The sequence below is a fragment of the Adiantum capillus-veneris genome, chromosome 6, assembly GCF_014529385.1.
Source record: "Adiantum capillus-veneris isolate H3 chromosome 6, ASM1452938v2, whole genome shotgun sequence".
Classification (NCBI taxonomy): Eukaryota; Viridiplantae; Streptophyta; class Polypodiopsida; order Polypodiales; family Pteridaceae; genus Adiantum; species Adiantum capillus-veneris.
In genome coordinates this window covers 42,317,584-42,344,659 of record NC_140936.1, presented here as the reverse complement: position 1 = coordinate 42,344,659, position 27,076 = coordinate 42,317,584, and the positions used below count along the sequence as shown (strand labels likewise).

Sequence of the window (27,076 nt, the reverse complement as noted above, 5' to 3'; positions counted from 1 at the left end):
AGATCTCTTGGAAAAGGGTCTTGTCCAGCCTAGTACTTCACTATACTGCTCTCCTGTGTTGTTGGTTTTGAAGAAAGACGGATCTTGGAGATTGTGGATCGATTATAGAGCTCTCAACAAAATCACCATCAACAACAGATTTCCGATTCCTAGGATTGATGATATACTTGACCGACTAGAGGGATCCTCATGTTTTAGCAGGATCGATTTGAAGAGTGGATATCATCAGATCCGATTTGCGCCGGGAGATGTCTACAAGACAGCCTTTCGGACGACTTTTGGGTTATTTAGATTTTTGGTGATGCCTTTTGGCCTAACCAATGCTCCTGCGACATTTAACTGAATGATAGACACGATTTTTCAAGAGTACAGACTATTTGTTGGCACTTTCTTTGATGACATCATTATTTTCTCCAAGGATGAGGCAGAACATAGAGTACATCTGATACAGGTCTTTCAGGCATTACGAGATCACAAGTTGGTGATTAATGCGAAGAAAAGTGCATTTTTCCTACCAGAGACACTTTTTGGGACACAGTGTCAACAGCAGGAGTGCAGATGGACCCGGCCAAGATAGAGATTATCTGTGATTGGCCTGATTTGAAGAATGTCCATGAAGTTAGAAGCTTCTTGGGCTTGTGTTCGTACTACAGGCGGTTCATTAGAAAGTTTGCAGAGGTTGCTTTCCCTTTGCATATCTTGACACAGAAAGGAGTCCCTTTTTCGTGGGGACCCACAGAGGTGACTGCCTTTCAAACATTGAAAGAGAAACTACAAGACCAGTTTTGACTTTGCAGGACTTGCAGAAGTCATTTGAAGTATATTGTGATGCTTGTGGTCGTAGTTTGGGTGTGGTCTTAATGCAAGAAGGCCATGTCATTGCCTACGAGAGCCGATTGTTCTCAAGGCCGGAATTAACAGCACAGATTTACGAGAAAGAGCTTTTGGCGGTTATCCATGCTCTTACTCAGTGGCGACATTACCTACTCAGAGCGGATTTTACTGTCTTCACAAACCATCAGAGTTTACGCTACTTCTTGTCACAGAAGCAGCTATCGGAAAAGCAGATGCGGTGGGCGAACATCTTGTCACAGTTTCACTTCCAGATTGTCCATGTGCAGGGACAGAAGAATTTGGTGGCAGATGCTTTGTGCCGGAAGCCGTTGGTTCTGGCTATTTCCGCGATACATCATAGGAGCTTCGAGGATATGGTCGATCAGTATGCCACAAATACAGATTTTGCATATATTTTCACTCAGGTACGGAATGGGAAGATGGTAGCGGGATATTCCATTCGAGATGGCTACTTGATGAGGAAAACCATGTTGTGCGTTACACAGCCGTTGAGGGAAAAGGTTATGACCGAATGCCACTTTCCACCTTTTACGGGTCACCGCGGCATTGCTACCACCTTGAAAGGGTAGATAGATACTTCTTTTGGCCGAGACTTAAGAAGGATGTGGACGATTTTGTACGCAGTTGCTTGGTATGCCAGAAGGTCAAGTTTGACAGGCATAAAGCAACTCGCGGACCTTTTTTCTTCGCTTAGCTCCAAGCTCTCTTTGCAGTTGACCTTTAGTACCTGTAGATACCTGTTCTTACCTCTCATGACCATCTGTTTGTTGCCTATGTGGATGTTCTTCCAATGCATGCAGCTACCATATGGCCCATTCTACCACAGACAAAACAATGTTTTATAAGCCCAATAAAGAACACTCTTGTTGAATGTCAACTCCATGTATAGTACGGGAAGAGATCAGACAGAGTGATTTCTTCACAAGAGGGGGGTGAAGAATCAGTCGCAGTCTGCAGAGTCGTCATGCATACACTTTCAGGCTGTGCACCACCCTCACTGGTCCTATACTACTACCAATCTTTGAGATATGCAGCTGAAGTTCTTCTTGAAGGCTTGGAAATCTAGGAGTTACAGCAAGACCCTCACCCAAGGTAGCAAGATCCATCCCCTCTCTCCATTTGTATAGATACTGATAAGATCTGCCAACGAGAGGATTCCATGCAAGAGTTGAACTAGCACCGTCTGATGTCTCAAATTGGACCCTAAATCAACAACTCCACAAGGGGGAGACAATCCCAATCTTGATAATAGGCAGGTCTAGAAAGGAGACCTGAGGTAGTGCAGAAGCTGCATAGCCAACAGCCTATACCCACCACCTTGCATACCAAGCATGCCTCCACTGTGACCACATAACTGTGAATAGCTGAGAGTATCCGCCGAATGTCCGACTCCAATGAAAATCCCGTCACCTTGGATACCAAGCATGCCTCCAATGTGACCACATAACTGTGAATAGCTGAGAGTATCCGCCAAATGTCCGACTTCAATGGAAATCCTGTCAAAATCCATGATGAGGAGAAAAAAAAAGGGGACGACCAAATACAACCCAAACGCCGGTGCTGGTGAGTCTGTGAAATTCCCTACCAATAGAGCGGCTTATTAAAGCCTGTAGCCTGAGAGGCTCATTACCGCTGACATCGAGTAACCTCGAATGATGATCACTACCATTGAGGAGTCTTCCTGTAACCCAGTAAAAATCTTGTTCCGACTAAGAATCCCTGGCATGGCGTGTGTGTGTGCATGGGTGTGGGTGTGGGCGTGGGCGTGTGTGCGTGCGCGCGTGTGTGTGCGTGAACGTGCGCGTGTGCGCTGACCGAATGGGTCTCAGTTGTGAGTGAGAACAAGGATGAAGGAAAGAGAGGGTAAGGCTACAGGCAGTGGGTGGGTGGTGGAAAAGCTGGTTGTGCAAGCCTCTGCAAATAGGCTGCAAAGGCAAACGCTGCAAGCAGAGGATGGGGTACAGGTAGGGCTAACACAGAGAATGCTGCAGCCTGGGTGGGCAGCACGCAGTAGGTGAAGAGGGAAAATTGATGGGGTGCGGGGAGGCGCAAGCGACAGGGTGAAGCAGGAGTGGGAGGATACATGAGCAGCCTGGGAGGGGAGACAAAGACTGCAGATGAAATCTTGTACAGTCCGAGTTCATCTTGGGAGAGTCTTCCTCTCTACCCATTTTCCCTCATGGTAGGGGTTGACGTAGACCACTGGGCAGTTTTTTAGCCAATCGGAGGACTTGCGCATGTGTGAGAGGGGGAGAGATACCCAGAGGACATCTAAAAGGTTAGATATGCTGAAAATCGAGTCCCTCATGTTTTCCATGAACCCACAAGAAAAAAGCACAGAACAGGCTTAGCCCTCTGAAGTCGCACACAACTTCATTTGTAGATGCCCCAAAATCAGAGCACGCCCTTTCAAACTCTTTAGAGACTAGACACAGATAGGGCATGCATTGTTGCAGCCAATCAGGCAGAGATACCCGCATTTTCCTTGGTGAAGGGAAACCCTCAGATGAGTATGAAAGAAGTAAAATAGAAACAAAGATACTACTTTCTCAGATGAGAGTTGGGGCATGCCAAATCACGTAGTGACAAGGAGACCCAAGCTTCTATGAACAAACTTCTGTAAACATCATCACCAGATTCGTCAAAGCCATAACGGGATCAGCCACCACTGCTATCACGACTACCTTCACATTCCAATCTAGACATAAACCTTATACGGTGGACCACTTCAAGAGGAAAACTGTTCTTGTCCTTCTTTTATCATGATTGTGATTTGCAACATGTATTCCAACAAAGCAATATTGAATGATTGCAAGCTGCCATGCTTATTATACACACTAAAACTGTGACTATCATTTGGCAAATGTATCAACACTTGATATAAGTTAAACTGCGAGTATCTCTTTGCAATATGACAACACTTAAAGTTTCCCCGCAGCCACTTGAAATACTGAGCGAACTTGCACCTATTGCAATAAGCTAGTAGCTGAGAACCTATTGCAATAAGCTGGTAGGTGAGAACCTATTGCAATAAGCTAGTAGTTGTGATCAATGCTTTTTATTCTTTATTCACCTGATTCAAATAAGCAGCGATGAAGTATCCTACAAACGCCAGCCAACCGTTGTAGGTCGGTTCTGTCCTTTAATTGGAAAAAGAAAAGCACTTGCGGCAGGTACTTTGACGACTCCTTGAAAGCATTCCTGATCAAAGCCACACAGTCTAGTAAACAACCACTACATGCATCTTAACCCAGAAAACTTCTAGCACAAGATCTAACATAAAATATAGCAAGCTACAAACTACCCACAATGGTCACCTTGCCAAAAAAGTGGCAAACACAGTGTCTAGATGATTGAAACTAAACTTACACATTAGCGCTTTCACCAAACTCTCCGTAAACTGTACAGAATTGCTTTCGAATTTCTTGCCGTTCTACAGCAATAATTTTCCTCCCCCTGAAAACCTTCTGTAAATAGCAACAACATCTGTGAGCAACACTTTCATAATCCATCACAAGAATGTAGTCTGTATGCTTGTTTCTACGTTCAATGATATTGGATATTTCCACAGTAACAAGCTCATACATGATAGAACACCAAAACTACTACAGTCAAGCACAGCATGAACACTGGGGGTGTACTAAATAATGGCTAAGCTGAAGAAAAAGAGGAAAAAAAAATCTCTGAACTTTTCTAACTGAGAGGAAAGGTGTGTTTTGTTGGAAGAACTAGGTCCTAGACATGTCTTCCAGCTGGCATGGTAAGAAAACGAAGGTTGATAGGTGCAAAAAAATTCAAGATACACACGTTGCACAATACGATTCTCGAGACCGATCCAGTTAAGAGTTTCACATTCGTGCCTGGTGGTGGTTCCACAATCTCCCGGGAGCATAATAGGGAGTAAGGGCTGTTTTGTGGCTGTGCCCAGTCATACCTGATGTAGACGTACCTTCTCCGTGGTGCATTCCACTGTACTGATCACCCAGTAAGTTGCCATGAGGCGGGACCCCTGTTCCTAGGGTTCCCGAGGGTCAGATTCTCTAGTGTTCTACAGTTTTCCTATTAAATATGGGCAACAGGTCACTTTCAGTGACATTTACACATTTATTAGGAGTTTGGCAATATTTATGGATTGTGGGGTTTTTTGCTAGAAGTAGTGAACTTTTTTGGTGCACCTATATATGGACCACCCCCCCCCCCCCCCCCCCCCCCCCCCCCCGCGGTCCTTGTAGTTTTTGGCATATCAGTGTATAGCAAGGCCAGCCAATGACGAGAGCGAGGCCAACCAGGGCGAAGGCGAGACCTCTACTGGTGAGGGCCTTGACTCAATGCTCGCTTTGTTCTTCTCTCTCGGATAGACCAACCAGCCGAGGATGGTGATGCAAGTAGCTTCACCACCCCACAAAAAATGAAAGCGACATTCAAGCGGAGGAACAGAGATAGTATACTCTCGCCAAGCTCTCTGCGGGCAAAGGAAAACCGTCAGAGTCCAAGATGATTTAATGATGGAGAGGGTTCAAGTGATGATTAAATCTGAGCTCAGCTTTACAAGAGATGACATCAGGAAAGAGATGTACGCAAACGCAGAGAGTTATAAGAATTCTATGTATGCAGATATGAGGAAAGAATTGGATAAAGCGATGCTTGGTAAGCATGATGAGATGTATCTATATGTGAAAGGGGAGGTGCAGGCTCTAATGCGGGCAGAAGTGAATGTAATGGAATGTATTCTGCAGAAAAAGTTGGATGAGGCAATTGCAAGCTTTGAATCTTGGAAAACCAATGTGGAAAAGTGCATGAAGGAAAAAGATGCAGTGATTGAAGCGCTTAAAGGGGAACTTGCAGCTTGCAAAATTATGCCCAAAACGGAGGGGGGAAATCTGTCACCAGGAGGTGTATTTTTCCTGTTGCCTTCCGTAAATAAGTATTAGATATATTTATTTTATTTTTAATTGTTTGTCCCAAAACCCTTGAAAAGGTGCAAGTGGACATTGCATGGCCAGTGTGAAACGGCTGTAGCCAAATGGGTTTCTCACATCGGGGATCTAGGTCGGTCAGACAGGGACTGCCCGGGCCAGTTTAGCACTGAATTCTGATGAGTATGGAAGCTCGTGTGCGCCAAACTGGAATTTGGGCCACTCGTCAAGTCACTGCAACTTTATAAGTTGAAAGGGGCCAGTTAATTAACCCACATTGTAGATGTTGGTCAAATGGTAGTCTTCAATGATGGTCAGGAGACCGATAGGGACGCCATGGAAGCATCTCCTAAAATTTAGGGAACTGCTATTTTTGACCGGAAAATGTGTTCGCGTCATTAGCTCTGGAATGACAAGGGGAACATTTTATTGCTCTGCTGCCAAGTCAACTGACGCACCAGTTGAGATATTTTTAGCAAGGAAAGCCCAAACTCGGAAATTGGGTGGCGTGTCAGCCTATGAGCAATTCTGCCACTCTGGGAGGCAAAAACGAGCTGCATATCAACAAAGGGGGCGCCCTTTTCAGCCGGAGGTGGATTGTAGCAGGTACAGAAGCTATGGAATGCTTACCTTGCCCTCTATGCACAGTATGGTGACGGGAGTGATGCCCCGCACGCTACATACTGCTCTCTTTCTCCCCTACGTACAGTATGTTATGCCCCACTAGTGGGCTTCTCATTTGACCTATGTACAGTTCTGGGGGTTTATGCGCGTTTGCCAAGGCAAGAGCCTTCTGAACAGGAACCGGATTAGCTAATTGCTAATCCCCCACAGGTACGCACAGTTCCATCACGAAAGATTGCGAGTTTGGAGAGTTTCTTGCGTGAAAACTCGTCCAATTCACAGGGGAACTGTCCCATTGCGTGTGGGAGCCCTTGGGACACGCGTAGGCGTGTTCGCTCCGCTAAAAACGATCCGAAAAAGGGAATTACAGCCTACTGTGCTTTTCTGCAAGTTTAGGGTTTCGCACCTAAACTGCAAGGGAACATCGGGGGAGCCTCGTGAGAGCCTTGGGATGCGTGTACAGGCTTTTGGGCTCCCGGCAGTGAAAAACAGAGAATTACAGCCCGCTGAATTTCTGTGACAGCTCACCAGAAAGCTTCCAGATATCGAGGGAATCCATCCTAGACAGGTGTTTTTGACCTACAGGGGTTTTTGCACCGTTATGCTGTCGAAATCCGGTCGAAAACCTGCGTTTTCAGCCCTCGCCAGGTTTGGACAGCTTTGTGAAAGCTTGTGCTAAGTGGTCGGATCGTCTACCTTAATTTGAATAAAGAAATACCGAAAGGGGCGCCAGTCTTTGGGGCCTACAGGGTGTCGGTCTCGTGTGCGCAGTGACATTCTAGTCGCTGGACGCAACTGTGTTCTCTTCCCTTCTCAGTGCTCTGTGTAAAGTTAACAGGTAATTGAAATAGTACCGCCCTCTACGTTGTACGGGCCGGTTATATGGTTCCATCGACGGGATAGTCACTTTTTCTTCAAAAAGTGCAGCGTGGATTGTTGTGGGTGAAAGCAACACAGAGCTTGTCGATATGGCAGAGAAGAGAGACCAAGTACCTGAAGAGGGATCTTCCTCACATGGCACAGAGAAAATTCCTTCAACTCTTCAAGAAGAGGACAGGTTGTTTAGAACTCAACTGCGTTGTTGCATGGACATGTTTCAGCAGTTGGCTAACAACCCAAGGATGCAGGAATTCTTACAGGCTCCGACACAGGGTTTTCAGCCTCCTACACAAGGCATGACTGAGCCGTTGCAGGAAAAGAAGATTTCCAATGCGCAGAGGACTCATGATGCTCGAGGGAAAGCCCATGTGGTTGAGCAACTAGCGGTGTCCAATGATCCAAAGCAACTTGCTTTAGCTGGACAGGAACCGTTTGTGAATGGTCAAGGGAGCAATGAACAGGCTATGCGTCAGACCCTTCCATTACCTAATACTTATCCTGGTTATTTTGGAGGTGGTTCAGTGTTTCAAGCTATGGCTGGACCTTCCACAGGTTATATGCCAGGGAATGTGTTCGGGACAATGCAAACAGGCATGGGTAACCCTATGTACGCGAACATGGGTGTCCAACCTGGTTTTCAAGGTGCCTATGGCCAGTTTCGAGTGCCTGGAACACAATTTGGTATGGCTGGTTTTTCGCAGCCATACGTACAAAATGCAGATATGACAGGGAAAACAGTTGATGCGAGTGTTGGAATGAACACTCATGGAGCACCACTGCTACATGCACCTGTTTATGATAATGTGGCTCCTTTGAGTCAGCCTAAGGATTACAAGGAAGGTGGGCAGGGAGTGAAGTTTGAAACTTTCAGAGGAACTGAGGACCAATTAAAGGCTTTGACCTTTATACAGCAGTTCGATGCAGCTTATGCTGGAGGCAACTTCACGGAATCTTCAAAGATACGCAAGGCTGCCACTTTCTTGAAAGGGAATGCGCTCCAATGGTGGACCGCATTGTTGAACCAGGGTCAAGCCCCAACAACGTGGGTCCAATTCAAACAACTTTTTGCGCCTGCATGGTTGACAAACACTTTTGAAGTGGATGTAATGACAGAATGGCAGGAGTTGAATGCTAAACAGTGTGCGGATCTGGAAGAGTACAATAAACGGTTTTGGGCCGCACTGTTGCCAGTCACCTCTTACAGGTTTGTGCCTTTGTCGGAACAAATTGAGAAGTACTGATGCGGATTGCCCAAGAAAATCAGGGACTACTGCACAAAGACTACTGTCATGAATATGTTTCAATTGATAGAGAATGCAAGAGTGGCCAACAATCTGTCGAAGGGAGATTCCGATGGATTTAATAGCCACAAGAAAGGGGCCCATGGCAAACAGTTTTCAGCCAAGGGCAATGTTGCAGCAAAGCCTTCTGAGTCTCCTGCAAAGAAGCCCTCCACTCAAGAAGCTGATACGTCCAAGAAGCAGTCTAAATCTTCTTCGGAACGAGGACAAGGACAAAAAAGGCATTTTTCTGGCAAAACTTTTCAAGAAAGGAAAGCTCTTAGGGAGGCCAAGAAATGCTACATTTGTGAACAGGAAGGACACTTTGCAAATGAGTGCCCACAGAAGAAGTCACAGGATAAGGATGACAAGTCAGACCATAAAGGGAAGAAGCCAAAGCCGAGTGCAGGACTTGTTCCAGATTTGGTTGGAGATCAACCAAACACAAATGCCACGGAGCTGTGCAGAGCTTGGGGCAAAGGTAGAGACCAGACAGTACTGGTTTTCTTTGATCCATGAGCCCGTGCAAATTTCATATCACCACAATTGGCATCAAAGTTGGGCATTCGTGCAGAGGAGATGGGTATGACAGGCAAAGCAGGTTTGGCATGCCCAGGACATTCAGAGCCTGTTACTCCCATTCTGGGAAAGCTTCGTCTGCACATTCAGAGCTATGTGGATGCGGAAGAATTTCATATTATGCCGCTTGAGGGCTGTGATGTGTTATTGGGTATCCCAATGGTGGATACTTACAACAAAAAGATTACCCTTGTACATAGAGGAAAGACTCATGTCCTTGATGTAAAGCTTAAAGGCGAGTCTGTTCCAGTTGTTTCTGCTTCTGCTATTTCATCTGTAATAAAGAATCATCTTTCTGCGTACTTGATCTTTGCAAAAGAAGTACCTCAAGTTGTATCTAATTTGTCTACCTTAGATAAAGACAGGTCAACTTTTTTGAGTGGTTTCAGTGATTGTTTTTCGGACTCTTTGCCAGGGGAGTTACCTCCTGAGAGACCTGAGGATCATACTATAGATCTTGTGCCAGGTTCTAGTCCACCGAATAGACCACCATACAGGGTTAGTGCAGCCCAGCAGAAAGAGATTATGGGTCAGGTCAACGAGCTTTTAGAGAAGGGGCTGATTCAGCCCAGTTCATCCCCTTTTTGTTCGCCTGTACTCTTAGTGCAAAAGAAGGATGGTTCATGGCGCATGTGCATTGACTATCGCGCCTTGAATAAGAATACTATAGTCTATCAAGAACAGGTTCCCCATACCGAGGATAGATGACATTCTTGATCGGCTTGAGGGAGCGTCATTGTTTACAAGAATAGACCTAAAGAGCGGGTATCATCAGATACGCATTAGACCAGAAGATGTCCATAAGACTACGTTCAGGACAACATTTGGTCTCTATGAGTTTCTTGTCATGCCATTTGGTCTCACAAATGCTCCTGCCACATTTAATAGAATGATGGACAGAATTTTTAGACCACATAGAAACTTCGTGGGTACCTTCTTTGATGACATGATTGTCTACTCAAAGTCTGAAGAGGAGCATAGGGATCACTTGACCGCAGTTTTCAATGAGCTACGCAAGAATAGGCTACTCATCAATGCGAAGAAAAGTGAGTTATTTTTGCAAGAAATTCACTTCCTTGGGCACATTGTTTCAAAGGATGGGGTACGCATGGATCCCGCTAAAGTGGAAGCAATTAGGTCATGGCCAGACTTGAAGTCCGTACATGACATTCGAAGCTTTCTAGGCTTATGTTCCTATTACAGGAGGTTCATCCGAAATTTTGATGAGATTGCTTCTCCACTCCATGCACTGCAAGGAAAAGGAGTTACTTTCAAGTGGGCAGCCAAGGAAATTTTAGCGTTCAAACACTTGAAAGAGAAGCTGACTTCAGATTCGGTAATTATTTTGCCAGATCTTTCTAAACCTTTTGTGGTTCAATGTGATGCGTGTGGCCATAGTCTTGGTGCAGTTTTAATGCAGAATGGCCGAGTAGTCGCATATGAGAGCAGAATTCTTTTGAAGACTGAAAGGAACTTGCAAGTCTATGAGAAAGAATTGCTGGCAGTAATTCATGCTCTCACTAGTTGGAAACACTATTTGCTAGGGGCTGATTTTGTTGTCCAAACGGATCATCAAACCTTGCGATATTTTCTTACACAGACGAAGTTGTCTGAGAAGCACATGCGATGGGCAAACATCTTGTCAATGTTCCATTTTCAGATTGTGCATGTGCAAGGGAAAAAGAACGTGGTGGCTGATGCGTTGTCACGAAAGCCCCAAATTTCAGCAGTGTCAATTCCGTACCATTGTGAACTAGACGAAATGAAGACACAATATGCTGAAGATTCAGATTTTGCAAGGATCTATGACCAGCTTGTTGATGGGCAACATCATGAGCATTATATGCTTAAGAATGACTTTCTCATGATGCATGGAAAGTTATGCGTTACTAAACAGTTACAGCCAAGGATTTTGATGGAAAGTCATGCTCCACCTTATGCTCGGCATCGTGGAATTGATGCAACAGTGAAAGGGGTTGAGGCATTCTTCTATTGGCCAGCTTTGCGTCAAGATGTTGACACATTTGTAAGATCATGCTTAGTATGCCAAAAAGTCAAATTTGACAGACAAAAGCAACCGGGATTGTTGCAGCCATTGCCGATCCCTGATAGGCCATGGGAAAGTATAGCAATGGACTTTATCTTTGATCTTCCAAGGACGCAAACAGGAAATGATGGGATTTGGACTATCATTTGTAGGTTCAGTAAGCAGGCCCATTTCATTCCTGTTAGGAAGAAGATAAAGCCACAACACGTGGTCAAGATATTCATGAGCAATATCTTTAAATATCATGGGATGCCTTAGTCAATTGTCAGTGACACGGATCCACGTATGACGAGTCTTTTCTAGAAGGCATTGTTTGAGAACATGGGCACTACGCTCAAGTTCTCTTCTTCGTTTCATCCGCAAACTGATGGACGGTCAGAAGAGGCAAATTCTACTGTCTTGGACCTGCTCAAATGTTATGTCTGCGAGCACAAGGCAACTTGGGAACACCATCTCCCATTGGTTGAATATGCTTACAATAACACTGTGCATACATCAACAGGTAAGGCACCATTTGAGATAGTGGAAGGAGGAAAGAAAGTCCCACCCATTTTGCAGACTAAGGACAAGATATTTGAGGCAGACAAGTATGCGCAAGATATGGATGAAACATACAGGAAGATAAAGATTGCTCTTGAGAAGACTCGGGCTAAGCAAAAGAAAGCTGCTGATCGTCACCGTCGTGAACTTGTATTTTCACTTGGTGATTGGGTACTTTTGCGCTTTGAAAAGGCCAGGTTAAGGAAAAGGAAAGGCAAGGAACGCTTGTTTTCTAAGCTCAGTATGCGATATTATGGTCCTTTTCAGATTTCAGAAAAGATCAGCGATGTAGCTTACAGGTTAAAGCTACCAGAAGGCTGGAAAATACATAATGCTTTTCATGTCATCCTTCTAAGGCCCTTTGTTGGTGATGTGCCAGAGAATATGCTTGATGAGGAACAACCCGAAGTGGAAGAATTGGATGAAATCCTTGTTCCTGAACAAATATTGGCACATAAAGAAAGAAAGGTTAGAGGAAAGGTTGCAAGACGCTATTTGGTGAAGTTCAAGAACTATCCATCATTAGATGCCAAATGGATGGAAGAGTCTGAATTGCTTGATTCACCTCAGCTATTGCAATTGTATCTTGAAGCCTTTCAAATGGAACCCACAGTGACTTGATGCAACCTTTTTGGAGCAAGGCAAGAGCATGGTTCATGATGCTCAAGAGAGTAGTTAAGCAATTGTATCTACTCTTTCCATACAAAATTTAGCTAGAGAAGTTTGTGCTCAAAAGTACACTAGAAGACTTCTATGCTTGATATATGTGTCGTAGCCAGGTTGGTGGGATTGTTTAATCGTCCAACGCTACATTTCCGGAAGCATGTATATCTTGGATTCCCATCATAGAATATATGTGATATCAGGAGATATCTGCATGTATTATTGGCATGCAAGCGAGGTCGCTTGCAATATTTCAAGGGTGGGGTGTGTCACCAGGAGGTGTATTTTCCTGTTGCCTTCCGTAAATAAGTATTAGATATATTTATTTTATTTTTACTTGTTTGTCCCAAAACCCTTGAAAAGGTGCAAGTGGACATTGCATGGCCAGTGTGAAACGGCTGCAGCCCAATGGGTTTCTCACATCGGGGATCTAGGTCAGTCAGACAGGGACTGCCCGGGCCAGTTTAGCACTGAATTCTGATGAGTATGGAAGCTCGTGTGCGCCAACCTGGAATTTGGACCACTCGTCAAGTCACTGCAACTTTATAAGTTGAAAGGGGCCAGTTAATTAACCCACATTGTAGATGTTGGTCAAATGGTAGTCTTCAATGATGGTCAGGAGACCGATAGGGACGCCATGGAAGCATCTCCTAAAATTTAGGGAACTGCTATTTTTGACCGGAAAATGTGTTCGCGTCATTAGCTCTGGAATGACAAGGGGAACATTTTATTGCTCTGCTGCCAAGTCAACTGACGCACCAGTTGAGATATTTTTAGCAGGGAAAGCCCAAACTCGGAAACTGGGCGACGTGTCAGCCTGTGAGCGATTCTGCCACTCTGGGAGGCAAAAACGAGCTGCATATCAACAAAGGGGGCGCCATTTTCAGCCAGAGGTGGATTGTAGCAGGTACAGAAGCTATGGAATGCTTACCTTGCCCTCTATGCACAGTATGGTGACGGGAGTGATGCCCCGCACGCTACATACTGCTCTCTTTCTCCCCTACGTACCGTATGTTATGCCTCACTAGTGGGCTTCTCATTTGACCTAAGTACAATTCTGGGGGTTTATGCGCGTTTGCCAAGGCAAGAGCCTTCTGAACAGGAACCGGATTAGCTAATTGCTAATCCCCCACAGGTGCGCACAGTTCCATCACGAAAGATTGCGAGTTTGGAGAGTTTTCTTGCGTGAAAACTCGTCCAATTCACAGGGGAACTGTCCCATTGCGTGCGGGAGCCCTTGGGACACGCGTAGGCGTGTTCGCTCCGCTAAAAACGATCCGAAACAGGGAATTACAGCCTGCTGTGCTTTTCTGCAGGTTTAGGGTTTCGCACCTAAACTGCAAGGGAACGTCGGGGGAGCCTCGTGAGAGCCTTGGGATGCGTGTACAAGCTTTTGGGCTCCCGGCAGTGAAAAACAGAGAATTACAGCCCGCTGAATTTCTGTGACAGCTCACCAGAAAGCTTCCAGATATCGAGGGAATCCGTCCTAGACAGGTGTTTTTGACCTACAGGGGTTTTTGCGCCGTTATGCTGTCGAAATCCGGTCGAAAACCTGCGTTTTCAGCCCTCGCCAGGTTTGGACAGCTTTGTGAAAGCTTGTGCTAAGTGGTCGGATCGTCTACCTTAATTTGAATAAAGATATACCGAAAGGGGCGCCAGTCTTTGGGGCCTACAGGGTGTCGGTCTCGTGTGCGCAGTGACATTCTAGTCGCTGGACGCAACTGTGTTCTCTTCCCTTCTCAGTGCTCTGTGTAAAGTTAACAGGTAATTGAAATAGTACAGCCCTCTACGTTGTACGGGCCGGTTATAAAATCAGCCCTCGATGTTAAAGGAGCTCGAAGAAATTAAGGAGCAAGTGAAAACTCTGCGCGAAGGGGAAGAACAAAACTCGAAAGAGGCTTCCTCATGGGCGGAGCGCCTTTTTAAAACACAGGAGAAAGTTGAGGAAGCAGAAAAATGGATTGAAGGTGCAAAGAAAGGGAACGCCCGGATGCCAGAAGCTGCACAGACTTCTACCATCAGCAATATGACCATTGAGGAGGAACAGAAGAGGAGGACTAGAGCCCTCCATGTGCGTATTACTGGTATCAAAGACTCTGAAAATGTAGAAAACGAAGTGAAGGAACTCTTGCAGCGCATGGGCATCCCGAAAGGGGTAGAGAGAGATTTCTTTTGGCAGAGACTGAAGAAGGATGTGGAAGAGTTTGTGCGCAGTTGCTTGGTATGCCAGAAGGTCAAGTTTGACAGGCATAAGGCACAGGGATTGTTACAGCCTTTACCCATACCCACCCGCCCCTGGGAAAATATTGAAATGGATTTCATTTTTTTTTATCTCCCGAGAATACAGAATGATCACGATGATTTTCCGATTACATGGCACGTATGAGACGATTGTCTCCGACAGAGACCCCAGATTTATGAGTTTGTTTTGGAAGGCAATTTGGGAGAACATTGGCACGCGGTTGCAGTTCTTGTCATCGTTCCACTTGCAGACTGACGGGCAATCTGAGATTGCCAATTCAGTGATTTTAGATTTATTGAAGTCTTGTATCTCGCATCAGAAGACTCAATGGGAAAAGAACTTACCTTTGGTGGAATTTGCCTACAATAACACGATACACTCTTCGACGGGGAAGATGCCATGTGAGATTGTTGAAACTGCTGCGAAGGTTCCATCCTTCCTGAGCACGAAAGATTAGAAATTTGAAGCGGATGAATATTCGCGAGATTTGGATACGGCTTTTGCCAAGGTTCACGAGACTTTGTAGAAGTCTCAAGAACTACAGAAAAAGGCAGCGGATCGCCATCGTCGCGACATGAAATTGAAGGAGGATGATTGGGTGCTCTTACGTTTTGAGAAGGCACGCTTACGAAAGAACAAGGGAAAGGAGAGGCTTTTTCCAAAGCTTAGTATGCGATACTACTGCCCTTTCCAGATTACTGAAAAGATAAATGAAGTCTCCTTCCGACTGAAACTGCCAGATACTTGGAGGATTCACAATGCATTTCATGTGAATCTTTTGAAACCTTTTAAAGGTGATGTGCCTGATGATGGAGAGCCTGATGAGCAACCCGAAGTGGAAGAAAACGAGGAGATCCTCGTTCTTGAACAGATTTTGGCACATAAGGATACGAAGAATAAGGGTAAAGTCCGAAGGCGGTTCTTGGTTAAGTTCAAGAATTATCCTGCACTTGATGCGAAGTGGATGGAGGAGGAGGACCTAGCAGATACTCCTCAGATTGTGAAACTTTACCTCGATGCTTTTGGTTTAGCATAGTCTACTCCAAATGGAACCCAGAATTCAGCTTGGCCGAAGATCTGGTGCAGTGGGATGCACAAGAGGGGAGTTACTCCACTCCTTTGTCAACAGATGCCTCGATTTTGATACTAAAGTCACTGATGTCTCTTTGAGCTTCAGGGATACTGAGAGCTGACAGTATTCTGTTGGATGACTTTATGAAATGGAATTCCTGATTATGATACTGATTTGTTCTTGACTTCTTGTGAGTGCAGGAACTGATAGCCGAAATGACTGCAGCATTTTGGTCTGATTGATCTCGAATAGACATGGTTGCAATAGGGGTTAGTCAATCGGACATCGATGAGGTCCCGATTAGACATAGATGTGATTGCTAGCTACATTGCCGATAAATCATGGTCTAAGATCCGAATGAATGTTGAATGTCATGTGATGTCCTGTGATGTCTGGTGATGTCCTGTGATGTCGTGTGATGTGACTGTCGATTTTGTACATGTGCTAGATGTGTGTTCCTAGTACGTAGGTACTAACAGTCAGTGTCTGCTAAGACGGTTTATGGGCTTTTGTCGGTTTTGCAAGCGTAATCGCGGTCGATTACAATGCTTTCAAGAGGGGGGTATATCACAAAGTGATGACGTGGCGGACATGAGAAACCCTAATTTCTGCCAAAAACCCTAAAATTCCTGCAAACCCTAATTTTTGCCAAAACCCTAAATTCCGGAAATCGCGGAGGCAGATTTTTTATTTTTATTTTTTTTGTTTTAAATTTTGGAAAATGATGAGCGACGCGAATTTTGCTTTTGCTTTTTTTTTTATAAAAAAAAGAGAAAAGACTCTCTAAGAGAGAGAGAGAACTGATGCTTTTGATTTTAAAAGCTTTTGGGGCTCTGCTTTTGGGCATCCCTTGTAACCTTTAAATTAGTGGTGAGGGCCTCACTTCTCAAAGCATCTGGACGCAGAGTCTGAGAGTGAAACCCTAACCGCTCTCTTGTACTTTGATGATTCATTAATATAAAAAGAAATACCGAAAGGGGCGCCAGTCTTTGGGGCCAATATCTCTAGGCACGGAACTCCGCCGGGCCAGTGCAAATCTATTGTGATCTGTGAATTGTTTTGAAGTGGTTATTTGGTGCTGTCGCGGTTGATTCTTGACTTGGAGTGTCCAAGTCTGTTACAATCAGGACACGAAGAATCTTTCCCAAAAACTGTGCGCGCTGCAAAAAGGATCAGATCCTCCGTAGAAGAAGAATCTTTATGAGCTCTGATACCACTATAACAAACTTGGACACCCCAAGTCTAGATTCTACCGTGACATAGCAGAGATTCACTTTAAAACAATTCACAAAGACGACACGGCCCGACGTAGTTCCGTGCCAAGAGTATTGGCCCCAAAGACTAGCGCCTCTTTCGGTATTTCTTTTTATATTAATCTGTGTGCAAAGTACAAGAGTCCGCGGGAACTCACACTCAGACTCTGCGTCCAGATGCTGTGAGTAATGAGGCCCAAAAGACCTATTTATTGTTACAAGGGTTGCCCCAAAAGTTTAAACTCAAAAGCTTATTAAACTCAAAAGCAACTATTCCCAAAAGCTTTGCTCAAAATCTGCCAGCCAAAAGCAGCCAGCGCAAATTATGGGTGTCCATACACTGTCACGTCAGCATGTTAGCGGAAAAGGCGGAGATCCGTACGGCCTCCCACGTCAACCTGTTGGCACGATTTCCGAAAATCTGCCACGTCATGAGCCCAACGCGTTTTACAGATCTGTGCCAGCAGGGTGTGTGTGTCCGGGGGCCAGCCACATCACGAGTTTGTACACGCCTAGGAGAGTACAGGATTCCCTTTCCTCTAGAGGACAACCATACGACAGCAGCCTTGAGCCTTGTTTCCTCTCTCTCCAGATCCACTTTGTCGTCAAGAGGAGATGCACTTCTGTATTGCCCATGTGGAGACCGTGTCAATGGTCTCATGTGCAGGAGCAGTTGCCAGTGTCAGTAACAGTCATAGTTGTGTGCACCTCAGGTCTATCATTTGGCATGTCAGTTCTATTTCAGTTTGCATGTTAGTTCTATGTCGAACCACCCTTGGTCACTCGTATAAGCAAAATGTTATCAGCATGGAGAGCCTTTCCCAAATCTCTCTCTCTCTCTCTCTCTCTCTCTCTCTCTCTCTCTCTCTCTCTCTCAAATGTCTTGTCTCTTTCTACCTCAGTGTCACGGGGACGGGCACCACGTGCCAACAAAAAAGAACAGACTGAACAACTTTAAGCACTTCAAACAATATTGAATTGAAAAAGATACACGACACATGAGACGGAGTGGCGGAGTTCCACCCCAAGAGAGCACTAGCCCCAAACGCTGGCGCCCCTTTCGATATTTCTTTATATTGCTTGAACTCAGTAGAATCGTCTGTACTCCATCCTCTATGCCTCTAAGAGGAAGCGTGCCAGAATATGAGCCCTTGGCTCAATTTTTAAGGCCCTTGGACTCTAAAAGCAATTACAATGAAAAGCTTCAAGTTCTAAAAGCATCTCGCCTCCCAAAAGCAGCCAGCACAATTTCGGGGGATTCCGTACATCCTGCTACGTCATCATCCACCAGCGTGAAACGTGGAATTCCGTACACGGAATTCCGTTCAACTGCCACCTCAGCATGTCAGCTCAAAATTATGGGCAGCCGTACAGCTACCACATCATCAACAATTTACGCAAGGGAGATTGTGTGTGAGTGTCTGCAGGTCCTGCTTTACTTTGATGTCTTTAGGCCACTAGGGAACCCATAGGTTGGTGGGAACTCCTCTTTTTAAAAAAATAGGCCACTTGGCAAGACTTTGCAAGTTGGCAATTTGGCTTCGTCCTTGACATGTCAACAGTTTGTGACATCCCCCCTTCTTGAAAGAAAGTAATCATCCGTGATTACAGCATATCTGCAAAACAACTCAAGTTAGCTCAAAAATTTCTAAGGGCCATTCTAAGGGACAAACAGTTTTCTCATTTCAAATTGGAGCTCTTGATATCCTGGGTCGTTGGCTACCAGAAAATCTCATCCAATAAGGAGTATATTCTCATTCCAGATCGGAGCTCTTGATATTCTGGCGTAGTGAGATTAGCCATCACACCCAGCTCGCGCGGATCTCCAACAGGTGTCTTGATGCACTCGCAATCTCATCCAATTAGGAACATTCAGTGGTTGGCACATCACAATGCAACACAAATGCTCACATATGCATGTTACAAGACATAGAAACATAAAGCCGCCGATGGACACTCCCCCCATAAATAACCATCTAGGTCCAGGCCATGAGTTGTTCAACTGTTAGAGTTCAGATTCCTATCCGGTGGTAGCTCCAGTATCTCTCAGAAGCAGATTAGAGAGTGAGGGCTGTTTTGTGGCTGAGCCCGGCCGTAATTGAGGTAGACGTACCTGTTCACCGCGATGCACTTCACTGTGTTGCTTACCTGGTAGGCTACCACGCGACAAGGACCCCGTTCCTAGGGTTTCCCGGGGTCAGAGTCTCAAGTCTTCTGCAGTTCTACTACTAAATATGTGTCCCAAGTCACTTTCAGTGAGTTTACATATTTATTAGCATTTTAGGCCATTTATTGGGATCGTGGGTTTTCTGCAAACTTTCAATTTGCCTATATATGCAGACCACCCCCTTGTACTTTTGGCATGTTAAAGTGCAGAGATCCAGCGTTTGGGGCACTCTATTCTCTCTAGCGTTTTCTATGTGCCAGCCACTCTCCTCTCTCTAGCGTTTTCTCTCTCCACATCAATCTCCCCTCTCTGGCGTTTTCTACACTGCAATCTCTCTCTCTGTGGCTAGCGCTCCCTTCTCCACCCCTAGGACACCCTCTTCAGTGTTTTGTTGTGTGCGGTGTGTTCACATGCCCATTCGGTGGGCTGTACGCGCTAGGAGCTTGACAAGAGGAGATCCATTATGGCAAACCCGAGAACTATTGGCTGCCCGGTACGGAGAGGTGCTTTGCTCGCGGTTGCAGACAAGTTCACCCGATTCACCCTTTTCCGCTGCACCTTTGACATGGTATCAGAGCCACAGCGTGCTCTCAAACCGGATCAATGATTTGTGCGAGTTGTGGTGGTGATTTTTTGTTACGAAAAGAGACGAATAGCTGTTTTTTCTGCATTTTTCACTCTTTTGGGGCTGATTTTGGCTGTAGTGGAAAAATTTTCAGATTTTTAACCTAAGTTCTCTAACACCATGGAGAGGAGTAATGATTCTGAAACCAATTCAACCCATGGTGACGAAGTACATCATGAGTATGGGATCGGCGGCGATGAGACCACCGTCAATGAGGAATGGGGAGAATGGTCCCAGTTCTATTACGACGTAGGTGATCAACCAATCAAGATACCTATACTCCCTACCTTTCCCTCGGATCGGCAATTACAATTATGCCATTTGGAAAGCTACTATGATAGCGGTCTTTGACTCTCAAGAGCTTGGAGGTTTTGTCTCGAGAAACTTTCAAAAGCCAAAGGACCCTGCGGGAGCGAAGTTATGGGAGCGTGTCTATGCTCGGACCCGGTCTTTCATTATCCTCAACAGTACACCATCGGTGCCAGATACAATTGATGAACGATGCGAAGTTGATTTGGGATCGGCTTTCTTCCCTTTATGATCATGTTTCTATAAATGAAGCAAATAGCCCTCAACGTGCGGTTGAGGACCTTGGATGCCAAGCACTCTTCCATGCGAGATCACATCAACAAGATGCAAGAGCTTCAACAAGAGATACTTCATATGGGAAAGCTTATCAGTTCGGAGGATTTGGCCATCCAACTTTTGGCCCAATTGCCTCCCAGCTTCTATTCTTCCTTCATTACGAGTGGCCAGCTGAATACTTATCTCTTGGGACAAGATTGTTCCAATGGTATTGAACCAGGAGGAGAGGTTCAATATGGGGAAGAAGTCGGGCTCCCAAGCCTTGATCGGTTCTTCCAACAATAAGAACCAGAAGGGTAAGAAGAAAAGCAACAACACCAAAGACAAGAAGAGTCATGCCGAGCATGACGCCTTTAAGGTGGCACGGCATTGCAACAATTGTCGAGAGAAGGGACATTATTGGAGGAAGTGTCCAAAGCGAGTTAAAGATGCTTCGACTTCTTCGATGGCGCAGTAGTGCAGTTTTCGACATTTGTTCATTTGGAGATTCTCCCCTCGACGGACTCTCCAAGGACATCGGAGGCTACGATGACTCTTGCGGGTCGAGATGATCGTGATTGGACTCTTGATAGTTGTCACAAGACGGGCACCACGTGCCAATACAAAAGAACAGACTGAACAGGCTTTTAGCCCTTCAATAACAACTGAATTGAGAGAGAGACAGAGAAACGACACACGATACGAAGTGGCGGAATTCCACCCCAGAGAGTACTGGCCCCAAACCTTGGCGCCCCTTTCGGTATTTCTTTATATTGCATCAACACAGTACAAGCCGGAACTCCACCCTCTACACCTTCTCCAAGAAGCATGCCAAAGAATGAGCCCTAACCTCATATTTAAAGGCCCTTGGCCTGAAAAGCAGTTACAGTGAAAAGCCTACAAAACTCAAAAGTATCTGGTCCAAAAGCAAAGCCAAAAAGCTGCTTGCGTAATTTACGAAAATCCGTACAGCCTGCCACGTCATCAGCCAGCCGAATTCCGTACAGCTTGCCACGTCATCATGCCAACGCAATTCTCGAAAATCTGCCGCAAGTCTCTTTTGTGTGTGTGTGAGAGTCTTGGTTTATTTTAATCCTTTATGTCACTTGGGGCCCCATCGGACGGGGTCCCCATAAGTTGGTAGGACTTCTTCTGTTACTTGTTCTTCTTAAGATTTAGGCCCCTCGGCTGGCATCTGCAAGTCAGCTCCCTTCTTCAGGGCTTTGACACGTCATGATGAGCGCGCGGCGGTGTGTGCAAGTGAAAGAGCACGCGAGGAAGTGCAGTGTGTGTAGAGAGGGGTGGCGAAAGCCAGCAGGAGAGGAAGCGCTAGCAGAACGATGAGGGAGAGAGAGAGAGAGCTCACGTTTTTGGGGAAATCTCAATAAGTGAGTTTTGGGTTTTCCCACTTTTATTATAAGTGACCTTTAAAAAATGTGTCCAGGTTCAATATGAACCTAGACAAAGTATAAAAATGTACGAAAAGGGGTTATTTAGGCCTTTAACCCAACAACCTCCCACTTAAAGGCATAAATGACGCCTTTAAGTTAACCAACTCCCACCAACTGTATGCAATGCTCATGTTGAGCCTTAGCAAGACTCTTGGTGAGAACATCTGCAGGGTTATCCTGTGTGTGAATTTACTGTCGATTTTGTACATGTGCTAGATGTGTGTTCCTAGTACGTAGGTACTAACAATCAGTGTCTGCTAAGACGGTTTATGGCTTTTATCGGTTTTGCAGGCGTAATCGCGGTCGATTACAATGCTTTCAAGAGGGGGGTATGTCACAAAGTGATGACGTGGCGGATAGCAGAAACCCTAATTTCTGCCAGAAACCCTAAAATTCTTGCAAACCCTAATTTTTGCCAAAAACCCTAATTTTCAAAAATCGCAGAGGCGGAATATATTAAAAAAATAATAATAATAATAATAAAATTTTATTTTATTTTTTTGGGAAATTTTGAGAGACGCAAATCTCAGCTTTTCGCTTTGATTTGGGAGAAAGAAAGAGAAAAAGAGAACTTGCTTTTTACTGACTCTCATTGAGAGAGAGAGAGAGAATCTGCTTTTGCTTTGAAGCTTTTGGGGCTCTGCTTTTGGGCATCCCTTGTACCCTTTAAATTAGTGGTGAGGGCCTCACTTCTCAGAGCATCTGGACGCAGAGTCTGAGAGTGAAACCCTAACCACTCTCTTGTACTTTGATGATTGATTAATATAAAAAGAAATACCGAAAGGGGCGCCAGACTTTGGGGCCAATATCTCTAGGCAGGGAACTCTGCCGGGCCAGTGCAAATCTATTGTGATCTGTGAATTGTTTTGAAGTGGTTATTTGGTGCTGTCGCGGTTGATTCTTGACTTGGAGTGTCCAAGTCTGTTACAGCGCGCCCGATGCACGATGAAGTAAGGCTAGGAGTGGCTAATAAGTCCGGTTTGGAGGGCGAAGATACCAAGAATAAAGTCTCTGGTTTGCTCTGTCTGCTCTTTTGTGGGACCGGTATGCTTTCAGAAAAGCACACGCCTGATGCTCTGATACCACTGTCACAAGACAGGCACCACGTGCCAATAGAAAAGAACACACTAAACAGACTTTTAGCCCTTCAATAACAACTGAACTGAGAGAGAGAGAGAGAGAGACGACACGCGATAGGGAGTGGCAGAATTCCACCCCAGAGAGTATTGGCCCCAAACCTTGGCGCCCCTTTCGGTATTTCTTTATATTGCATCAACACAGTACAAGCCGGAACTCCACCCTATGCACCTTCTCCAGGAACAATACTAGAGAATGAGCCCTAACCTCATATTTAAAGGCCCTTGGCCTGAAAAGCAGTTATAATGAAAAGCCTTCAAAACTAAAAAGCATCTGGTCCAAAAGCAAAGCCAAAAAGCTGTCAGTGTAATTTACGGAAATCCATACAACCTGCCACGTCGTCAACCAGTAAAATTCCGTACAGCTTGCCACGTCATCATGCCAGCGCAATTTTCAAAAATCTGCAACAAGTCTCTTTTGAGAGTCATGCTTTATTTTAAACCTTTATGTCACTTGGGGCCCTATCGGACAAGGTCCCCATAAGTTGGTAGGACTTCTTCTGTTACTTGTTCTTCTTAGGGTTTAGGCCCCTCGGCAGGCATCTGCAAGTCGGCTCCCTTCTTCAGGGCTTTGACACGTCAACAATTTGTGACAATAGTGGTGCCTCACAGCACTTGACACCTTCGAAGGATCTTTTGTCCAACATGCGACAACATTGTGGTACCATCTTCATTGGCGACAAATCTGAAATTCCTATCCGCAACGAGGGTTCCATGGAGCTCATTCCTGACGACAAAGGAGGTATGCATACCTCCAAGGTACTTTATGCTCCAAAGCTGGGATTTCATCCAGTCACAAGGGACATATCCCCAAGAGTGGAGACGGGGGACGGGCTCAAATGGATTTTTAGTGTAAAAAAGAGGGCGGGACGGCAAGTGGGACAGAAAATTGGGGACGGGAAGCCCAAAAATGGTTGTCCCCTGTGACTATGAGGTGTGCAAGCTTGGCATGGAGGTGATCTTTACACAGGATTCGGTATCTATTCGGGATCGACAATCCGTAAGGAGGTCAGAGGGGGGCTCGATAGAGAACGGACTCTATAGGCTCCATGCTCTTTCTTCATCAACACGGATACCCACAAGTGATCTTTGGCATTACAGGTTTGGTCATTTGAACAATGATGCTCTTCGGCTTGCTTTTCGTGAGCAGATGCTTACAAGCTTACCAGATGTTGGGAGTAAGCATGGGAAATGCATTACTTGCATTCGTGGGAAGCAACATCAAGAATCTATTTAGAGGCTTGCTACATGCCGAGCCACTAGCGTATTGAAGTTGGTTCACACCGACTTTGTGGACCTATGCAGACCCCTTCCCTCGGCAAGGCTCTTTATTTCATGTTGTTGGTGGATGATTTCAACCGCTTTACTTGGGTATGCTTTCTCAACACAAGCACGAGGCATTTGACCTCTTCAAGAATTGGCGTACTCTTTTGGAGAAGGAAAGCAATCAAGTGTTGAAGACTATTCAATTGGACAAAGGTGGGGAGTTTACTTCCAATGCTTTTATTCAGTTTTGTACGGACCATGGCATCAAGTGAGAGCTTGCGAAATGGAGTTGTGAAGCGGAAGAATAGGGCAGGGGTAGAAATGGCACGGACCATGCTTGAGCATCGAGATTTACCAAAGTCCTTATGAACTGAGGCAGTTGCGACGGTTGTCCACACCATAAACCGACCTCCAACCTCTTAAGTTCCTAAGAAGACACCATTTGAAGCTTATTTTGGTAAGAAGCCCGACGTCTCCCACTTTCGGATTTTGGGGGGCGATCCCTATGTCCATGTATCGAAGGAGCAAAGGGAAAAGTTTGACCCCAAGACCCGGAGAATGATTTTTGTACAACTCCCTTTCCAAGGGATATCGATTCTATGATCCAGAAAAAAGGGATGTTGTACTCAGCCGTGATGTTGTCTTCGACGACATTTTACCTTCAGAGGGGGCTTCCGCTCCCAAGTCTTCCACGACAAACCCCGATTTGCCGATACTTGGAGACCCGGATTTTGATTTGCCTCTTGATGAGCCCTCTTCTCCTACCTCTGTCCCTCAGGCTTCCAAGGAGCATGCACCCATTCCCGATGATGCAGATGACAATGGTTCTCATCATAGTGCCGAGTTAGAGCCAGATATACCAGTAGCTCCTCCCCCGGGGAGCACGATCGACAAGTTACCAAAGTGGCTATTGGAGACTTTGCAAGATTCGCAACCTCAAACTTTCCACCCAATTGGCGTGAAATACTACACAACAATCTCAACGACTTCAACTTGCTGAGGTAGATGAGCCTTTACACGTTAACTATGCCTTGATGTCTAGACTCTAAAGTGATCCAGAACAAAGATCCTCTTACAGTTGAGGAAGCACTTTCACAACCAAAGTGGAAGTTGGCTATACAGAAAGAACTTGATTCCATTCCATCAAGAAGAACAACACTTGGGTGCTAATTCCGCAACCTACCAAGCGGAAAGTGGTTGGTATCAAATGGGTCTCCAAGACCAAGTGGAAGTTGGCTATGTAGAAAGAACTTGATTCCATCAAGAAGAACAACACCCAAGTGCTGGTTCCGCAACCTACCGAGCAGAAAGTGATTGGTGTCAAATGGGTCTACAAGACCAAGTACAAATATGATGGTTTTTTGGACAAGCACAAGGCAAGACTCATTGCCAAAGGCTTTTCCCAGAGACCCGGTGTAGACTACGAGGAGACCTTTGCACCAACCGCAAGGATGGCAACCAGATGGATTGTTTTTGCCCTTACTGCCTTTTTCGAAGGCCGGTTTTTCAGATGGATGTTGTTTCGGCATTTCTCAATGGTGATCTAGAGGAGGAGGTTTATGTGGAACAACCTCCAGGGTTCGAGGATCTAAACTTCGCAGACATGGTTTGTAGGTTGCTCAAGGCCCTCTATGGCCTAAAGCAATCCCCTCGAACGTGGTACCAAAAAATTGATTTATTCTTCCTACGACACTCCTTTCGACGATCTTCTACTAACCAGACTTCTACATTTACCATGAGGGAGAATTAATGACACTACTTATCCTCTACTCAACAATCTTGTGATTACAGGTAGCCATGTTGTGCATATCCACAGTGTTTGGCAACCTTGGCACAGGAGTTTGAGATGACAGATCTTGGCTTGCTTCATCATTTTCTTGGATTGGAGGTTTGGCAGACAAAGGGGGGCATCTTCCTCGCTCAGGAGCGGTATATCCAAGGATTGTTGGAAGCATTTGGTATGACCAAGTGCAAACCTATCTCAACACTCATGGATCTGTTAGACTTACACCACTCTGCTGCTTCACAGGTCTAGGGCATACTTGTACGGCTAGTATGTCTCCGGGTTGGCCACCCATAGTCTAGGTTATACATGGTCCGGCCGACCGAGTTTGGGACCGGCCGCCCACTTTTGTCCGGGCGCCCACATATATTTCCATATATCATTTTTCTGTTGGGTCGTGGGGATTTTTATCAGGCCTTGCCCTACCTCCCCTTGGGCACCTATTTATGGGGCCAAGGGGGTACCCACTTCCACACACATCTGATTGTATAGACACGGTCTTCTGCTCATGGTAGTCATGGGGGGCTGATCGCCCCCTCTTCACCATCTCTGACGTTTGTGTACTCTCTCTCTCTCTCTCTCTCTCTCTCTCTCTCTCTCTCTCTCTCTCTCTCTCTCTCTCTCTCTCTCTCTGTGCCAGGGGGGTACCCACTTCCACACACATCTGATTGTATAGACAGGGTCTTCTGCTCATGGTATCAGCCCCCTCGTCACCATCTCTGACGTTTGTGTACTCTCTCTCTCTCTCTCTCTCTCTCTCTCTCTCTCTCTCTCTCTCTCTCTCTCTCTCTCTCTCTCTCTCTCTCTCTCTCTCTCTCTCTCTCTCTCTCTCTCTCTCTCTAAGGAAGCCCTCAAGGAGGAGATCACCAAAGCCCTCACCGCAAGCATTGAGGACAAATTAGAGGCCACCAAAGAAGGATGGGTCGAAGTGGTCAAAAAGAACATCAAGAAGGTTGCAAGAGAGGAAGCCCAAAAAGATGAGGTACTCATCGTACACACAACCATCGAGGAGGAGAAGATGCGACAAGCTCGCCGTCTCAATGTGCGAGTGACCGGCATCAAAGAAGAAGAAGGGTCTACACCCGAGAGCGATGGGAAAGCTTTATGCAAGAAAGTGGGATACAAGGAAGAAGA

General features: G+C 45.6%; 1 protein-coding gene across 3 annotated transcripts in view; it reads right to left on the bottom strand.

Moving 5' to 3' along the window:
* The window catches only part of UPL6 (ubiquitin protein ligase 6), a 118,770-nt gene that overhangs the window by 73,993 nt on the left and 17,701 nt on the right, over nucleotides 1-27,076 (bottom strand). For all 3 annotated transcript variants that reach the window (XM_086514189.1, XM_086514190.1, XM_086514191.1), the window contains 2 exons: nucleotides 4,225-4,322; nucleotides 3,929-4,056 (listed from right to left, as the gene is read on the bottom strand). In XM_086514189.1, the coding sequence (XP_086370315.1) occupies nucleotides 3,929-4,056; nucleotides 4,225-4,322 (226 nt within the window). The remainder of the gene's footprint in view (nucleotides 1-3,928; nucleotides 4,057-4,224; nucleotides 4,323-27,076) is intronic.